The 19,576-nt window shown below is 41.9% G+C and overlaps 1 protein-coding gene across 11 annotated transcripts in view; it reads left to right on the forward strand.

Moving 5' to 3' along the window:
• The window catches only part of GTDC1 (glycosyltransferase like domain containing 1), a 280,090-nt gene extending 270,418 nt beyond the window's left edge, over positions 1-9,672 (forward strand). For all 11 annotated transcript variants that reach the window (XM_042442163.1, XM_042442191.1, XM_042442183.1 and 8 more), the window contains one exon: positions 9,025-9,672. In XM_042442163.1, coding sequence (XP_042298097.1) covers positions 9,025-9,088 — 64 coding nt within the window. In that variant the 3' untranslated portion in view covers positions 9,089-9,672. The remainder of the gene's footprint in view (positions 1-9,024) is intronic.
• Positions 9,673-19,576: the final 9,904 nt, after the last annotated feature.

The following is a 19,576-nucleotide window of genomic DNA, read 5'->3' on the forward strand; positions in this document are numbered from 1 at the left end:
GCAAGCTTATTAATAATATAATCTAAAACAGTCAAATGCATTGCTGCCTTAGTTTGTCAATTATATGCAGTGCCTGTGCCAAGTTACAAAGTTAGAGGCAAAAGGGAGACAGAATTATGCTTGCTACAAAAAGGCAATCAACTTAAGCAATAAGGCACAAGAGCGTGTGTTGTGGGTAAGCCTTAGGTGCATTGTTCGTTACAAAGTGAAGCCAAGTATTACTAAACGTTGATGTCTATCAGAACACAGAGCTCCAAGCGTACTGCATGGTTTAGCAGCAGTAAAACCTAAGAACAACACCCTTTCCCCCTGAAAGCACACATGTTAATAACCTCTGCTCTCTAAATCTAACAGAAATAGGTAAAACTATGCTGTTTATTTGGTTCATTCCAGCTAGAAAAAGACTGCAAACTTTTGACTATGAACATATCTATGGTCAGAGGTTAGACATAGTTTGGGTAACTCTTTGGGTGACTCAAAATCTCTGTGGCTCCTCTCCACAACAAGCAGAATAAAAGTTAACACGTCTTACTCTTTTTTGCCAATTATATTAGTTGTAATAGTTTAATTGTTTGGATGGATAGATGTCTAAATAGACAGACAGACAGACAGAGAATTAATTTGGGATAATGTTGTCATAGGATACCATCAAATCATAGGCTAAATTTAATAACGGCACAAGAGCCAGAATCCCTAGTGTTAAATTAAATTTCTAAATTGCTGTATCCATCATAGAAATTATCATTAGATTCTCTGTGCATTTAACAATATTGGCGACTCATCACCCGGTCCTAACAACATGTGTGTGTGAGAACAGGTTATGGGAAATTCATCTGTTAATTCAATCTCCCAATTAATTCACCTAAAGTCCAAGTTCACTTCAAGTGAAATAAATTATTCAAATTAAATAAATGTTGGTTATCAGTCACTATCATATCTTTCCTTAATCATACATTTTGGTTAATTATGGCACCCATGTTAAGGTTCAAATGTAAGCTAGTGCTTTATTGGTCATTTCTTGGACTTTAGCATTACAGTTACCTGGGACATTTTTCAGGGACCAAATGAGTTCATTCAGCACATTTGATGACTCCCAAACCAAATAGCACCTGATCTTCAATCCCATCATGATTTGCTATTAAATGTGCTGCTGACAGAAGATTGCAGTAAAGATGTCATGTACACCACTGAAACAACACAACATGCCTCATTATCTAGAGCAGGCATAAGGAACATGTTAATCCTTCACCACTGGCTTGATGACTAGGGCTGATGGAAGCTACCATCCAACAATATCCAGAGGTTCCCAACACAGACCTTAAGACTTTTCTCCTTGTTTTGAGCTCAGTAATTTAATAGCTGGCGTGGGGACTTCCTGGACAAAAATGTTATAATTTGGATGAAGCATAGCAACAAGCCAATCTGGCAAATTTATTGTATATTTGGTTTCAGATTACTGTGTTGTATTGCCTTCGTTTATGTCCTGCATCAGTCCTTCTTGATTCCATCTTGGAATAGACGTTATTTATTCATCCAGATATTGATATTTCACCTTATGTTATTAGATCTTAGAGTAGCATATGGACTAAAACCATTGCAATGCAATTTAAAACAATAAGAGCAATTGCTCACCCCATAGGAAATGGGAGAGGAGAAACAGGTTAGGTATCTAAAGCCACTCTTTATTAACTTATTAGGTTTGGATGTTCTGGATGTGGCATCAAATCCCAACCAGACCTCAGTCATCCAAGTTCTGAGTGCCAGCTAATATTTTGACTTGTCACCCAGTTAGCCATCAATAAGGGAGACCTTCATAGGGAGCTCCCATCACCATCATGCTCCATGACATAAATGAAAAATATGCCCAAAGGGCAGTTAGGCCCTGAGACCCACAAGAGGAAGTGTAGAGAATGCCCCCAAATGGCTTCAGTTTTCCTTTAGTATTCCTTCAGTTCTCTCCCCACCTATTTGCCAGTGATTGCCTATTTATAATCCACACACCATGCCAATGGCTCCTATTCCATACAGAAATACCGCAGGGTGAGTCAGAAAAAAATTACCTGGAAAGGGAGGAAGAAAATTTTCTACCTGCCCCAGAGGCCACCAGTAACAACCTGCACCCCTGGAAGGGTGGGAAGATGGGCTGAGCAACAATTAAGAGGAAGAGTATAAAGTAGATCAGGCTTTAAAAACCTATAGGCTCCAACTCAACTCAACTTTTCAAGATGTCTAGTGTTACTTTCAACCCCTGGTCTCATCCCTAGGGGTAAACAAAGACATCCCCTTCCTGCAGCCTCGCTTCCTTATATGAAAGTGAGGCCAAATTTAAAACAATTTCAACCTGTCTAAAACAGTTTACACTTATTCAAGTCAAGGTCTTTGAGAAAAAGCCAGGATCTAGGGTGTCATTAAAGTCCACGCCAGTCATGCCTCCAAACATTCCACCCATGGAGAGCCACAGGAGAGAAGTCCTGTCTTCATGTAGTGTATAGTTCCCACAGATAGCTATCAGCCCTTAGACAAGTATATATAGGCATTCTTTAAATTATTGACATCCCAGGGTTTAAAATGTCATCACTAGTGCCTTTAATTGAGACAAGAACCATGATGATAGTAGTGCCCTCGCTGGTGTCATGAGGTTCTGTAAGGCATTGTGGTCTACAGTTCCGGTTTGCAGAGTAGTTGCTACATAGCAGTAGTACTAATCCATGGCTTAGCTTCAGGGGAAGACTCACATAGAGTGCAATAATCTAGTTGAGAAGTTACCAGCATGTAAACTACTGCAGCCTTTGTAGGTCAGAGCTCTTAAGCCAGTAAAAGCTGGACCCAGGCAATCTGAAGCGTGGTGTTCACCTAGACATCCAGTGACAAAGATGGATCCAGGTCTAATCCCAAATTACACACTAGCTCCTCTAATGGAAATGCAGCCCCATCCAGGGGAGGTCACTTCCAAATCCCAGACATGGGAACTACCTCTCCATAGATTCTCCATTTTATCAAGATTCAGATTCAGCCTATTATTCTTCATTCAGGCAGTTATAGCATCCAGGCATGTGGCCAGGACCTGTTTAGCCCCAACTGATTCTGACAAAAAGGAGAAATAAAGGTCAGTGTCATTAGCATATTGATAGCTTTCAACCCCAGAATTCCTGATGACTTCATGACAATACAAATGAAGAGTGGTGGGCTTGAAGTGTTTACTTGGCTCCTTCTACCATGTAGCCCGACTCACCTGACCAGGATTATGCTATCAGCACAGAAGAAGATAGTTTCTCTCACACATCCCACTGCTAGGCAGGTAGGAATGTGATGAACTTTTAACATGTTTTCTAAGTCAGATTTGATAGAAAGCAATCCCAGCTGGAAATTTCATGTTGCATCATTTAGTTAGACAAAGGCCAGCAGTAAATTGTGTTTGAATTGAGATGGTTCTGAAATCTACAAGTGCTTCTTCAATTAACAGATCAGGAATCACACAGGAATTTCCCTGAAAGACAAATTGCGTATCACCATTTGATCATTCCCATGCAATGTGCATCTACAGGGGTCACATTTGGATGTACTGTATTTTGGGATGCAAGTAGTTCACACAGAATCATTGACAGGTTTACTCCCCTTAGCCTAGAATGATGATCAGGTTGTGAACTTTGGAACTTGTTCCAGAATCCATAGCCATATGCACTGAGAGGTCTGTGATAGACATGCAGAAGCTCCTTTGGCCAACAAGCTGGTCTGCTAATTCTTAGGGAGAAAGGTTGAAAGTTATTGGACTAGTGAGCTTAATTGCAAGGTACAGTAGGTGAACAAAAAGCAGTGATTGCTGGTTATTCATCTCTCTTTTTGCACCACTGTAGACATAGTTGTAACAAGAATTCAAAGATTTAGCCGTGTTAGTCTGTAGAATCAGTGTGTAGAGAGATCTTACAGCAAAGGTGCTACAAGATCTCTCTGCACAGTTGTAACAAATGCACTTTCTTACTTTCAAAACAAAACAGTAGTTCTGGTGTCCTTGTTTTTGTTTGAATGGTTTCCATCTTCTACCACCACCCTTACAGTAGCAGTATCTCCTAATCTAGCAAACTCTAGCCTGGAGATGTAAGGAAACTAATGCAGAGCTCAGAGCACAACAACCCTGAAATGAAAGAGATGCCAAAATCTTGAATGTAAGGGAGAGGCAGTGATGAATTTGCTAGTGCTGTTAGAAGAAAATGTGTGTGGAAGAAGAATGATCTTCAAATGAAGTATTTGATCTTTCATCAGAATGCTTTGATTTGATTGCACCACCTTGATACAAAGGATTCTGATAATGAACTGGAATTGGACTTGCTGTGTGCGCGTGTGTGTTTGTGCACAGTCTAGGGATTGCCTTTCGTCAGGTCAGTCTTAATTCCCTCATGGCATTCTTATTTTAGCCCAGAGGGAGGGAGCAAAGTGACAAGAAGGGTTTGTTGGAGCACTTGGAGGTACAATAGGGAGAAAAACTGCCATACTGAGCAGAAGAACCTTCAATATCAAAAAGCAAGGGCATTGAACTTTCTGTTACAAAACTAGACTGGGAATACAAGCTTCTAGCATTCTTTAGGGAGGGAATTAAAACTGGTTGATGAGTTAGAAATGTTTGAGAAAGGGCATCAGAGCACATAGGGGAATAGGGTAAGAGCTGAATCTGTTGAGCCCATGGAATGTTACAGGGAAGGGAGAGAGAAATAAAATAGTTTCTTAAAGAAACCCTGAAGGATAATAATTTAATTTTACAAAAGGTACATCAACAGGAGATTGCAAAAGCCACTGATGACCCTTTTCCTACAACTTAATTCAACCGATTTGAAGCAATCTATCCCTTCCCCCTCTCAAAGAAGGATGGCTCTTTTGACTGATATTTCCTTCCCAAAGTAGAAGTATTCAGTTGTGCAACAGAATATAGGCAGTTAGAAATCACAAGTAAAACCCACTCCATATAGAATCAACATCTCACCTCTGGCCATACTTAAGCTGTTATTTGTCATAGAGAACAGGGGGAAAATATCAAGGTAATGTTCCACTTCCCATTCTTTCTTCTCTGTCTTGGCACTGTGAATTTTCACTGTCCTATTATTAACTGTTTGCTGCTTCATAGCTTATTGTACACGCCTCACCACTCCCAGGGCAGCAATTTTCATTAGTGTTCAGCTGGCCCCCAGAAATGGGATATGACTGGGCATTGCTGTTTTTAAAAGAGAACGAGAGTTCCTGGTGGTTCCACACTAACAGGACCACTAGAATTGGTCCTTCCCTTAATGGGGGGGGGGGGGAGTGTTGGTTTAAAAGAGAAGGAGAAAGATTTGTTTGCTGTATGTTTTCATGCTGTCATTCCAGTCTATTCCTATTATTTTATGAAAAAGAATGGCAATATTACTATCTAAATGCACACAAAAGCACGAGAAACTGTGAAAGCAGCATAAAGCAGTGAGCAGGATTGAAAGTGGATCTTAAAAGCTTGAGAAAATAAAAGAGCTTTTGCCTAGTGCCCAAAGGGCATTGAAACAGGTGTCAGATAAACCTCTCTGGGGAAAGCATTGCATAACTGAGGTGCCATCACTGAGAAAAAGTAATCTGTCCATCAGAGTGACCTGCCTCAGCTTTAGGAGACCTTCCACTGAAGATCTTGTAAGATAGGTATGGGGTATGTGTGGCCCATAAGTGGCATTTTGGCCCCAAACCCTTTCTAACCCCCCCCCCCTTTAGAAGATGTTTGGGATGTGGCAAAAAGTGTGGCATAGCCATTGGACCATTTCTCAGCTCTAAGCTGGAGGGAAGGACATGGGCTTCTCCTTTTCATGTAATACTTTCTGGGTGCCCCAGATACCTCTGAAGTGCATAGCGACTGTGTGAATGACCCTCTGTTGTTCTTATTGTTGTGTACCTTGGTCGTTCCTGACTTGTGGTGACCCTAATATCATATCAGAGGGTTTTCTTGGCAAGATTTGTTCCGAGGAGGCTTGCCATTGCCTTCTCCTGAGGCTGAGAGCATGTGACTTGCCCAAAGTCTTTTCCCTTAGGTATTGGTAGAACTGGGTGGAATTTTTTTATTTTTTTTTTACTATAGCTCACAGAAGTACCTTCCCAACATGGCCAGTGACCATGATATCTATGCAATTCTGAGAGTTGTAGTCTATAAAAGTGTTTTTTCCAAGTTCTATGTTCAGAAGAGAGTGAGGAATTGATCCTTTGAGACTCAGGAATGGGATTAGGGACAAGACCCCACCTCTTGGCAGACAGGCAGGCCTAACATCTGCTCACCATGTCATGCATTACCTTGTTCTCCTCAAGATCACAACTCAGTGCTCATGAACATTGGTGTTGATAATCTATGCTCACAAAGTACACGTGCAAACAGCACATAAACTGGGACAGAAACCCAAGAGCTCCTCACCAGAGTGGGAGGAAAAGTTTCCTCACTGAGGACCAAATTAGCCATGAAATGGGACAATACATATTTGCAAGTATTCCTGCATTGACATGTTTGAGCCATGGAGGAGGAAGAGGGGTCAGGGGAAGAAGTAAAGCAATTAACCCCTTCCTTTCCTGTACCATTTCCTCACTTGACAATCACCACTTCCCCAACTACTTTAATTTAAAAGGGAAAAAAGAATCAAGTATGTACTAGATGGACACATTCCTTCCTGCAAGTAATATTAGTTTAAGGGAAAGCAGAGGAGAAAAGAGGCAGCCCTCCAGTGGTCCTGGCCCAAACCTGCCCCATTCCTCCTCCTGCCCAAGAAAAGCATGTCAAGCAATTTAACTGTGCAGCTCCAGTATCATGTCCTGGCTGCTTGGCCCACGGTCTATCAATCGAAATGGCAATCCCTTTTTTAGGCATAGCCATCATTCTAGCAGTGGATGACCCACCAGATCATTTCACATAGATTAGCACTGCCCAGATTAAATTATGGTGACATTGCAATGCAATGAACCAAGATGAGATTTTCGAATCAACATGTAATTGTTTTTCGGAGAAAGGTGGGCTCAAATAGAGTGGGTGAGTATTAAAAGAAATCCCTGTCATGTGCTATTGGCCTGGCACATTCCTTAAAATGAAGGATGACTACCATTGCTAAAGTGAACCAATGAAACCAGTAGGCTGGGTTGTGAACATAGCATCACCAGTATCCTTAGTTATGTCTCTTGTCTGAACCAACCCACCAGCTACCAGATAGAGTGAAGGAGGTCTGTTTGGCTTCTGAATGGGGCACAAGGAGAATGACATTTCTGTACCTCCCACCAGTAAGTGACATTGTAACAAGGATCTGCAACAAGGATCCTTTTCCTGATTGTCACGGCCTTGCTGACTGGCAGAAATGTGGTGGAAACATAATCCTCCTAGCATTTCAAATGGAAGCTGAATTGATCTTTTTCACTTGATCCAGCTGCTTGCTCTTGCAAGGATGTGGGGTGCCATTTATGTAGTCTTCCATACAAACCTTCCAGAACTCTAATATTTTTAGGGGAAGACTTTCTCTCTGTCCCACCACCATCACAGGTTAGCTTGGTGAGGAGACAAGAGAGCCTTCTCAGTGGCTGATCCCACCCTCTGGAACACCCTCCTATTGGAAGCTGGCAGGCTTCCTTGCTGGCAGGCAAAGACATTTTTATTCAAGCAGCTTTTTAATTTATAATCATTGTCAGGGTGGCTTTTATATAGGGTAAATGTTCTATTAAGTAAAAAAAACTAAAACATTTTAATGTAATTTTATACTGTTTTAATGAGATGGTTTTAATTGTTTTAACATTTTTATTAAGTGTTTAACTAATTTTATCTGTGAGCCACCTTGGGTCTCTTTCCGGGAGAAAGCAGCATATGAATAAAATAAATAATAATAAATAAAATAATATATATCACGCCTCTCCCAATGGATCGAGGTGAGTTATAAAGGGACAAAAAGAACAATAAAATACATATACCTTAAAAACTAAATCTACATAATCCTCTACCCCAAGCCCCCCTCCCTACCTTAAAAACTTAACATAATAAAAGCAATGACAATATAAAATGCAATTAGTTAAAATGGAGATACTAGTTAAAATGGAGATATTAGAGGTGAGACATCTTTCTTGGGGCGGACCAGAGCTATCAATACCAGTGGAAGGGGAAGGTAGATAAATAAAATAAGTTGCAATAAGACTACATACTGAATACAGATCAGTTACAGATCCATAACTCTAGGTTATGCATCTGTAACCAAAATACTGAATACCAGCCTGTTTCTTTAGAATTTTTGTTTTAATGGGAATGATCACTCAAGATGCTACGAATAGCATACTGCTTTTCCTGCACAGGGGTTGGCTACGAACGTTCATTGGGTGGGAGGGAAAGGAATGTCTCTCTCTCTCTCTCTCTCTCACACACACACACACACACACACACACACTTACTTTAGTCTGCTCATAATTATTTAACAATGCATGTTTTAAGAATGGCCAACAAAGTTGTGCTCGGTCTCCTGTCAATGTCATACTTTAAAGCAAAATGTTTGCCACATGTCCTGCTGTTTACTCGAGCATTTTGCCTGTGGCTGAAAAGCCTGAAAGGCTGGGAATCTTTTTGCTGAGAGAAGGGGAGGGAGGCAAGGTAATGAAATAATCAGGTATGTTCTTAAAAGCTTTTCCTGTCTCAGGTGGAAGCTGTCTAAGAGCAGCAGCCCAGCCTGCCTGATGTCAGGTAAGCTGTTTGTGGCAGAAAGCCCTTGTTTGCAAAAGTCATTCTAACCTGGGATTGAGTCTCTAATACCTTGATCCAATCAGGGGGCAGGATTTTCTGAGCCTGGTTTTACAGCAGTATTTATACTATCCACGCAATTTCAGGATAAAAATCTCAGAAGAGGAGACAATAGTACATCTTTTACATTAATCAAGTGTTCGACAGACTGTTTTGCTGCCACTTGAAAAGGGGGGGGGAAGGAGGAGGAGGAGAAAAACCTAGTACACTTTCCCTTGATTATTTTGTTCATGTTCTCTCTCTCTCTCTATCTTTTTTTCTTTTCATAGGGAGAGATCTCTCCGTTTTCTTGGGCAGCGCTCCATGGTAAATTCAGGTCTCTGCTTGCAATAGAACCCGAGGAAGATTTGTGACAGATGGGGCTAAGTCACAAACTTGCAGCCTAAGGCAAAATCTGTAGAACTTTCCAGAGTGTGCCCATATTTACCTGATCAGAGAGAAAAAGAAAAGCGGCAGAGGAAGCTCAGCCTGGCTGCTTGTCATAGCTGACACAGAGCCATCTGCCACAAACCTGTGGCGGCTTCAGATCTCCAATCCCTGCCACCACCCCAACTCAAATTAAATACAGATTCCGAGAGACGTTACGATGGTTACACATGTCCTCAGCATCACATGTAGGAGACTGTTCAAAAAAGAAAAAAAATGTGGCCTGTTGTATAACTGCACTCATGTATCCCATATGTGGTGCCACATTGAATTTCCGGTTGAATCTGTTTTTATCCTTTGTACTGGATGACATGGTGCCTGAGTTCTTTCTTTTTGCTGACGTGATGGCAGCCAAGATTGAAGCTTCAAATGCTCGCTTCTTGGCTAGCTTTCTACCTGGGTTGTCAGGTTATCAGTGGAGCCTCACTACATACTCCAAGGGCCACAGGGTCTGAAAAGAGGACCAGTATCCCCTGGGTTTATTCGGCAGGCCTCTGTGGCACAGGGGTTTTTAAGCGAAGGTATTAATAAGGGTCTGGCAGGTATTCCCGTGATTCACAGAGCTACATTTGCATTTAATTAATCTTAAAGAAAGCTGCAAGATAAACAGCTGTAATTCAAACTAGCATGGGAAATATGCTACATGGTGCCATCTATCCGATAAAATGAAAGCCGAGACACTTGTTTTATTTCTCTCAAGGTTGAAGAACAAACGGATAGACGTCAAAATGGTGACATGCACACGCACACACATCCTGCTTGTTTTAACATTACTGCCTGGTTTGTTTTAAGAAAGTGGGAGGGGAAAGGGCCTTGTAGCCAACTTATAAATACAGGCTTTTCAAGATAAATTGATTACTATTCCAACAGTCAAGCGGCTGCGTTTGTTGATGGCACATGTTCTGAAGATTTGAATTGTACCGTGTGTTTTTAATAAAGTACCCGCTGTAATTTTTAATTAGTGTATCTCATTCATGTATAAGTGTGTATGCTCTATCTGTATGTTTATTGGTGCAAACATCCTTGCATCAAGAGTCAACAAATACTGTTGGGGAATCACTAGAATCTGCTTTCAAATAGTAATGAAATGTTACAACAACTCACCCAATTTGTTCTAGACAGGAGATGATGCTGGGGCAAACAAAAATGTTAAAAGAGATTGCACTGTTCAATCCCCCATCCCCGATCACTGCACTCCCTACCCATCTTGAGTCTAGAGAGGTCCTTTACCATGAGATACCTATCCAACCCACAACCACCCATCAAAGGCTCTTCTTTACTTGCTATATTTCCAGCCCCCTTTCAAAAAATCACCCTTGTCTTCCATGATTTGTGCTGGTTAATTTCAGCCATTCTCACCTCTGCTAGGGCCTAAATACCCTAAAGGCCTGGTTGATCTTGGAAGCTAAGTATGGTTAGCCCTGGTTAGTACTTGGAAAGGAGACAACCAATGAATACCAGGTGCTGTAGGCAAAACCTTGCCTAAGAAACTGGCAAAACCATGCCTAAGAAAAGCCTATGGAATTCATGAGATCACCATAAGTTGACAGGACACTCAAAGGCACATGTGCACACATACTCCTGTGCTGCTGTCTGTAAAGAAAACATCCCCTGCACACAATTCTTATCTCACAAGGAGGTTTAATCCTCTCTGAGGATGCCAGCCACAGATGCTGGCGAAACGTCAGGAAGAAACTCTTCTAGAACATGGCCACATAGCCTGAAAAACCTAAAAAAAATCTATGGATGCCGGCCATGAAAGCCTTCAACTTCACAGAGGTTTAATCCCTTGCTAAAAATAAATATTAGGGATATTACACTGAGGGTGACACAACAAATATCCCAGCATCCCATACCGGCTTGGTAAACTGGCCCTTTTGTTAAAAGTGCTTGAAATATGAGCATAGTTGCACAATAATTGGGAAACACACAGCTACCATTCTATTGCATGATCAGCAGAAAAGTTTATTAAGAAATTAAGCCCAGGTTTCCCTTCTTCAGGACCAACTTAATTAAATTGTCCCCTTCCTGTTTGTTCCCCCCCCCCCCTTTCTAAAAACCTATTTGTGATCATCTCACATTCTAGTATTTTTAAATCTTATATTTACATTGTAATGAGCTGGGAGAACAGAGAGTACAGTAGGTGTAATTTTGAACGCTTTTGGATGTATATATATAATTTAATAATAATTTGTTTTATTTATATACCGCTATTCCAAAGATCATAGCGGTGAACAGCAAGTAAGCTAATTAGCAACTAAGCTAATTTGCCCCCAATAGTCTGGGTACTCATTTTAGCGACCTCGGAAGGATGCAAGCCTGAGTCGAGCTTGGGCCCTTTTGCTGGTCTTGAACTCGCAACCTTGTGGTTTTGAGTGAATGGCTGCAGTACAGGCATTTAACCACTGCGCCACCAGGGCTCCATATATATATATATATATGAAACTTCTTGAAGGTAAAAGCTATCACATCACAGAGGATGTAGAAACCTAGGAAGCTGCCTTGATAGGAGTCAGATCTTTGGTCCATCTGACTCTTGTATTATCTGCTCTGACTGGAAAAAGCTGTAAAGAGTGTCTTATTTGAAGATTTCATCCATTAATTCATTAAATTAATTTTTATTCCACTTTTTCCTGGGATGCAAGGCTGTTTAAATCAGTATAAAATACATAAATATCTAAAAGGTGAAATAAAAACAATTTAGAGTAGAAAATAAGAGGTAAAAATAAAAATAATTTAGAAATACCCACCCAGTTAAAAAAATTCCTTCTATAGTAGGAAGCTTCAGTTGGCAAAGGTCTATCTTTTGTCTTTCCAGTCTGTCTGCTGATGGAAGGACAAAGAGATAAGCAGTGTCCTGATCGCCTTTGGTAGTGAGTTCTAGGAGACTGAATCTGGGACCAACTTATTCCTATTCCACTTTAATTGACGTGGCTGCAGTCTATGAAATCCTGGGAACTGCTCTTTAGGGAGGAATACTTCAGCCAGGAGAGCCAGCATGGTTGGAGTGTTGAGGTACAACTCTGGAAGACCAAGGTTCGAATTCCTGTTTGGCCATGGAAATCTACTAGGTGAACTAGTTGCACTCTCTCAGCCTCAGAGGAAGTCAAAGCCCCCCTCCCCTTGAACAAATCTTGACAAGAAACGTCATATGTCACAGAAATGATTTGAAGGCACACAACAACAACTTTAGACGGAGAGCTGTCACACCTCTGATCAAAATACAAACTCCTCAAGATTCCACATAATGTAGCCATGGCAATGAAAGTGGAATCATACTGCTCTAACTGCAGTGAAAAGGCCCCAAATTGTGACTATATCCAAAAGATGTGGTTTTGTTGAATGGTAGCCTTTCTATTTCTCGAGAGGGTTGCTCCCCACACTTCCCAAGGTAAGGCATCATTTTTAACATGTTTGTGCACAATTGCAATCTGAAATTATCTTTGGGTAGGTGAGAGTTCTAAGAGAAAACTAGCAGGCAGGAGAAGAGTCAGGAAAGTATCACTTACCCAGAACCCCTCCAAACTCAATTGCATCTGCCCAACCAAAATGTGTACTTGCCAGTTTTTAATGCCATGTGTCTGAGACAATACATGCTGATCTATCTTGAAGACAACTGAAAAGGTTCACTGGTTATCCTTTACTTATGGTGTGAAATTACATGTGCATTGAACCTTCCTGTACAAGACTCAGTTGGCAGGGAGTCATCATGCTTTGCTTACTAAGGGTCCCAGGTTCAAACTCTTGGCATCTCCAGCAAAAAGAAAAACATCAGGTAGCTTTTTATCATCTTATATGTTTTATTTATATGCTGACCATATAAAGAACACAGGATTGGGCTCATAGAAAGGAAAAATGAAAATTGTGGAAAGGAACAGTAACAGTTTAAGATATTCAGATGACACCAATATTGTAGTTGCTGTTGTGTGCCTTCAAGTCATTTCAGACTTATAGAGACCCTAAACTGAATCTAACATGGGATTTTTTTGGCAAGATTTGTTAAGAAGAGTTTTGCCCTTACCTTTCCCTGAAGCCAAGAGAATGTGATTTGCCCAAGGTCACCCAAGTTGGGAATCAAACCCTGGTCGAACAGCTGTGAAGGAACTAGGTAAGATTCTTAAATATAATGATATATCATTACATCATTACTCAAGCCATAGCGTTTACAATTTCTGTGTATAGATGTGAAAGGAGGTCAGTGAAAAATGCTGTCAAGAACAGAATCCATTTGAAATGTGGTGCTGGAAAAGATTTCTATAAATACCCTGGACTGCCACAAAGGCAAGTAAATGGGTCTGAAAGCAAATCAAGCCTGAACTCTACCTAGAAGCCAAGAAGTCTAAAGGGAGACTATCGTACCTTGGATATATCATGAAATGGCGTGACTCACGGGGGGGGGGGGAATGATAATGCTTGGTAAAGTTGAAAGTAGTAGGGAAAACAACAACACTACAAGTGAATTGACTTGATCAAGGAACCTACAGCTGCCCTGAGTTTGCAAGATCTTAGCAGAGCTGTTAAGATCTTTCAGTCATAGGGTCCCCATATGTCAATGCTTACTTAATAGCAATTGAGAACTACAACAGCTGTTTCACTGGTTTAAACTGGTTTATTCAACCAGAGGAGAAATAAATGCATTTTGATTGATTCACATTTTGGGAGAATTCGGAATGGCCCTAGTGTCTCAAAAATGTTAAATGAGTCTTCAGTTTAAACTCTCTGAAACTCATGAAACAGACGTTTCTTCTACCTCACACATAGGATTTATTACTGATTTATTTGCTGTGTTTAAGAAGACATCTGTAAGTGGCTTAGAACACACATCCCAAACATGGTGCCCTCCAGATGCTTTGGACTACAGCTTCTACCATTTCTCACCATTAACTATGCTGTCTAGAATGAGGGCAGTTATAGTTGAAAACATCTGAAAGGTACCACATGTGGAAAGCTGGCATACAGGATATAAGCAAACTTAAAACAATAGCAGAAAAATGATTAGTTCAATAAAATGTGGTACAGTACTCAAACCCAAATTAAGATCAAAATCGAGCATAGAATGAAAAATGAAAACTAAAAAAGATTTAAGGAAATTACAGCCAAAAAAAGGGGGGGAGAGGAAAAGTGCTGATAAAAAAAAAGAAAAATGCCTAGTGCCAAAAAGAGTAGGTGCCAAGTTGGCATCTTTGAAGATGGTAACCTGTGATCACTATGCAAGTATGAAGAAGGCATTTTTTTTGTTTGTAACCACATGGCATGATCCAGGGAAGTACAAGGGAGGAAGGAGGAGCCTTTAAATATCAAAGTCCCAAGTAATGAAGGATCTTGAAGGTCAAAATCCATACTTTGAATATGGCTTGCAAATGCACTGAAGGTGACCAAAACAACCAACAACCTTGCATTAACTTTTTATTATTAGCAGTCTTACAGACATGTTCTGGATTTGCTGATGTTACCTTTTTAAAGGGTGCTCATGTACCAGACAATCCAAGTGGGAGATTCCATGGAAACACTGAAGCAAGGAGCCCTGGTGGTGCAGTGGTTAAATGCCTGAACTGTAGTCATTCCCAGCTTCAAGGTTGTGAGTTCGATCCTAGGGACTCAGCCTTGCATCCTTCTGAGGTCACTAAAATGAGTATCCAAATCGTTGGGAGCAATTAGCTTACACATTGTAAACTGCTTAGGGAGTGCTTAAGTGCACTGATAAGTGATATAGTAATGTACAGTGTGCCAGCACCATATGCAGGCACACTATATACGGCTTTCAGCTGAGTGGTGTGTGTGCACTGCCACACCCGAGACCCATTATATTCAGTGGAGCTCGAGCATACACATTATTTGCCTTATGCGAGGGGGGGCAGAACGGATCCCTTGCATAAGAGAAGGGTCCACTATACTTCCTAAGGCGGGATACAGACCGCCGCTTTGAGGCGGTCTCCCGCCGGCGTCATTTGCTCTGCGAGGGAGCCGCAGCAGCCAAACCGCGCGGCTCCCGCGCGGAGCAAAAAAGAAGCTCCATTTCGGAGCTTCTTTTTGCAGCACCTCTATGATGTCACGAGGCGCCTCTGGCGCATTCGCGATGTCATAGGCGCCGCGACACGTCTGGACGCTATGCGTCCAGTACGTAAAGATGGCGGCGCCCATGTGGAAGGGGTGCCGCCATCTTGTACGTATTGTATACGTACTAGGGTTAGGGGTGTGTGGAAGCACCGGCCCTTCCTAACCCTAGTATGTATACAATACGTACTATATGGCGGTTTGTATCCCGCCTAAGTGTGGGTAGGGTCAAGATAATGTACCAGCCCATGCTACTAAAAGACGCTCTGGCTCCAATCACATTGTTAGTTCTAAACAGACTCACTGAAGTAATAGTAAATTGGGTTAGTCAACCCTTGTACAGTATAAGTTTATTTATTTCTTACCAGACCCAGTCTTAGATCCCATGTCTCATTATGGTAAACAGCCCACCCAGAGTTGCTCTGGAGTGCTCTAGATCTTCCTGTAAGATCCAGAGCAAAAGGTAAGTCGTTTTAAACCAGTGTAAGGCAGGGATGGCCTGGATTCAATGTGGAATTGGCCTCATGTCATGAAGACAGTCCACAGTTGAATTGAGACAGGTTCATTTCACCCATATAGACATGTCCTTAGTCTCTCAAATCAAAGTTTCACTTAGCTTTCCAATCACTTCAGATTAGGAATATTGAAGGTGGAATTGTATAAAAATTCTGTGAGGTTATAGAGATGAGAGGGCCTGACATCAAGTTCTATCTTGGCATTCATGAAAAGAAATAAAATTAACAGATGAGGAGGGGATCCCTCTAGCCCACATTCTCTATATAAGAATAACATTCAGAAGAGAATACATGAAGACTCTCTACACTAACAAAGATCTTGGGGAAAATTGGGTTCCTGGTTGCATCAGTAGGCTTCAGCCATAGAAGACACTGTCCTCTTCAGATTGTTGCTTTCAGTACATAGAGTACATAGTACTCGTTACATGTAGTAAATGTGTTCCCTTCTGAAATGATTTTAACCCTTTTTTGTGAACAATTGGGATGGTAGAAATGCAGAATCACTACCACCAGTGCCAGGGGGGCATTATACCTGCAGACAGCCTTTGTTGTTTGTTGTTGCATACCTTCAAGTCATTTCCAATTTTTGGTAAAACTAATGCAAACCTATTACAGATGAGAGTCTGTGATGTGCCCAAGGTCATGCAGTGGGTTTCCAGTAACCGAGCAGGAATTTGAACCCTGGTCTCCAGAGTCATAGTTCTCAAACCACTATGCCATGCTGGCACTTGCAAACAAGATAGTCTACAGCAAATTCTAGTACTTGGTTACATTGTAAAGATGGGAACTCAACACTAGTTCCTTGAAACCAAACTGGGAATTTCTCAGCCAAGGTCACCAGCACTGGAGAAAATTTTTCAGAATGATCTTTCAGAGATAAAGTGGAAATCGCCCCTTGCTTTCCTTTCATTTAATTTAATCGGGAGCTGTTCATTTGTGGCTCATGTTCATCTGTATACCCTGCAGACATTGCATTGGGAAAACTTACTTAAGATGAAAGCCATGCTGCAGCTATTTTGGAACAGCATCTTGTCTGTCTGGTTGTCTGTTTGATTACTTCTTGAGACATTTCTACAGTGCTTTTTCATTCCAAAAATTCCAAAGCAGTTTACAACACTGCATAGGAAAACCCACAAATTACAATTCAATGATGATGATGATGATATCAAACAGTGATCTTATATTTCATTAAAATGTGGTAATTATGGCAAAAAGATACAGTTTTCTACTATCAAATGGGGTGAATGTAGGGTTGCCATTTCACGGTGGTGGGCGGGACTTTCCCACCCCCTGGGGGGCGTGCCCAGTCCCGTCCCGCCCCCGCCCCCGGGTGGCTGCCCAACTCTGAGCTCCCAGGGCTGCTGCCTGCCTTCTATAGAGTGCTGCCTGTGAAGCATCCCTGGAGCAACAGCAGCAGGAGGACTGAAACCAGCAGGGGCGGGGTCTGCTGCACTGCCCTGCCTCTATTGGCCAGCCCTCTGCTTCCTTATTTGGGCAACATCCGAGCAGGGAGGAATTTACACTCAGGCGAGCTGCTGCTTCCCCCTTTCTCTTTGCCCTCCTTCTCTTCTTCTTATTGTTCCGTTTTTTTTTCTTCTCCTCCTCTTCCCCTCCTCTTCCTCCTCTCCTTTTTCTTCCTTTCTCCCCCCTCCTCATCTTCTTTTTCTCTTTCTTCCTCTCTCTAAGCCCCCTCCTCTTCTTCTCAGGGGTCCAGGGCTTCTCAAGGCTTTGCCCTCATTAGAAAAGGAAAAAGGCTTTGGATCTGTCCCATAAATCCCTCCTAAGTTGAGACATACCTGGGAAAAAGAGGGGGTGAGGGGGTTGGGGGGGTTGGGGGGCAAGGAAAAGGTGGAAGGGGGGAATTCCTAAGAAGGCTTGGGAGTGAGAAATGTAGTTTTCAATGGCACAAAGGACTGCCTGTGATCTTGCAAATGCTATGCCTGCTTGGAAGTGGGAAATGTAGTTTTCAATGGCACAAAGGACTGCCTGTGATCTTGCAAATGCTATGCCTGCTTGGAAGTGGGAAATGTAGTTTTCAAAGGCACAAAGGACTGTCTGTGATCTTGCAAATGGCATGCCTGCTTGGAAGTGGGAAATGTAGTTTGCAATGGCACAAGGGACTGCCTGTGATCTTGCAAATACTATGCCTGCTTGGGAGTGGGAAATGTAGTTTGCAATGGCACAAGGGACTGCCTGTGATCTTGCAAATACTATGCCTGCTTGGGAGTGGGAAATGTTCTTGGAGAATGGGGGGGGTGTTGGGCAGAAGATAAGTACATTTTCAGCTTTCTGTCTAGGAATAATGCCAAAATGTCCTCCATTTTGAGCATGCCTAAGAAACATGCATTTATATTAACATTTTAAAAAAGTATCAATTTTTTCATGTGTCCTCCATTTTTTAAAAAATGTGTCCTACATTTGAAAATGTTACCCTACATTAGTCCCAGTTTGGAGGTCCTGCCTTATGGCAACCCTAGGTGAATGCCACGTGTGTGGCTTCTTATCAGATCTTCCATTCTCACTTGTTAAAGAAAACACCATATGATGACTGAGACACCCTGCATTGCACAGGGTAGATGAAGCATACTACTCTACCTAGATGGTTCCACCATAATGGATATGTAAATCTACTTAACTGGCAGATATACCTTCCCTTGGCCATATAATGGCCCAGGCAAGGGATCAGGTATTTCAAGAACCACCCAGTTGCTCTTCTGTGGCAAACAGCAACCAGCCAAGTACTCTGGAGGTCAGGGGGAAATGGCTGTAGCTGATGTTTCCTAGGCCCCAAGCTACTAAATGGCCAAGGGAGCCTGCACCTACCCTTTAAAGCAGGCTTTCACGTTTCAGAGGCACTCAGCAAGGAGCTGCACGTATCCCCTTGCACAATGATCATAAACAGGACATAACTGCACATAAAGCACACATATGTCACGAGCGGACCATTCACACTACAGAAGTACAGCACTATTCCACTTTAACTGTCGTGGTTCTGATTCATGGATACCTGGAATTTGCAGTTTAAGGAGTGGCATTTAGAATTCTCAGCCAGTGTTCCTGTGGTGCCCCTTGATTGAACTACACATCCCAGGAGTCCATAGCATGTAGCCAAAATGGAATATACTGGTATAATTCAGTAGGGCTCCAGGATTCCAGCCAGTATGTGTGGTTTTGGACTACTTGGCAACAGTATTGGAATGCTGTTTTAAAAGGGGCTGAAAACTGGGGAAATGATGGTTGCTCATCTTAGTTCATTCATGTTCCAGTTCTGTCATCTACCCTCACCATAGACAGGAGAAAGCCAGGCTGGGGTTTTGCCCCACATCATGAGATTACAGTGGAGGACACCTTACTGAAGTCTTTAAGGGGGAAAAAACACACTGGCAGAGGAGAGGTCATCTTCATCTTAGGCGCTATTGAATAGGTCCCAGTTGCATAGCCACAGTCCTTTCCCCCAGTTGTTTTACAGTTATGAAGCTGCTGCAACAGTGCCAACACAAAATATTTTGCTGTCTGAAAGAGCCTGAACAGTGGCTTCCCAATCCCTTCTAAGGCCAGTACTTGAACAGTTTTGCTGTGTTATTCAGAAACCAATATCTGCCTTCATTAGTCATCTTCACTCTTTGAGAGAGATTTACCTTGCTTTCATGACATGTCTGTCCCTCTGGTATGAGAAAGTAAGGAAAGTGTGTTCTATGCTAGAAGAATAAAGACATCAATACCTTGGAGAAGTCACACTCTCTCAGCCTCAGAGGGCAAACCCCCTGTGAACAAATTGTGCCAAGAAAACCCTGTGATAGGAGCTGCATTTGCACTGCAGAATTAA

This window comes from Sceloporus undulatus, chromosome 1 (assembly GCF_019175285.1).
Source record: "Sceloporus undulatus isolate JIND9_A2432 ecotype Alabama chromosome 1, SceUnd_v1.1, whole genome shotgun sequence".
Taxonomy (NCBI): Eukaryota; Metazoa; Chordata; class Lepidosauria; order Squamata; family Phrynosomatidae; genus Sceloporus; species Sceloporus undulatus.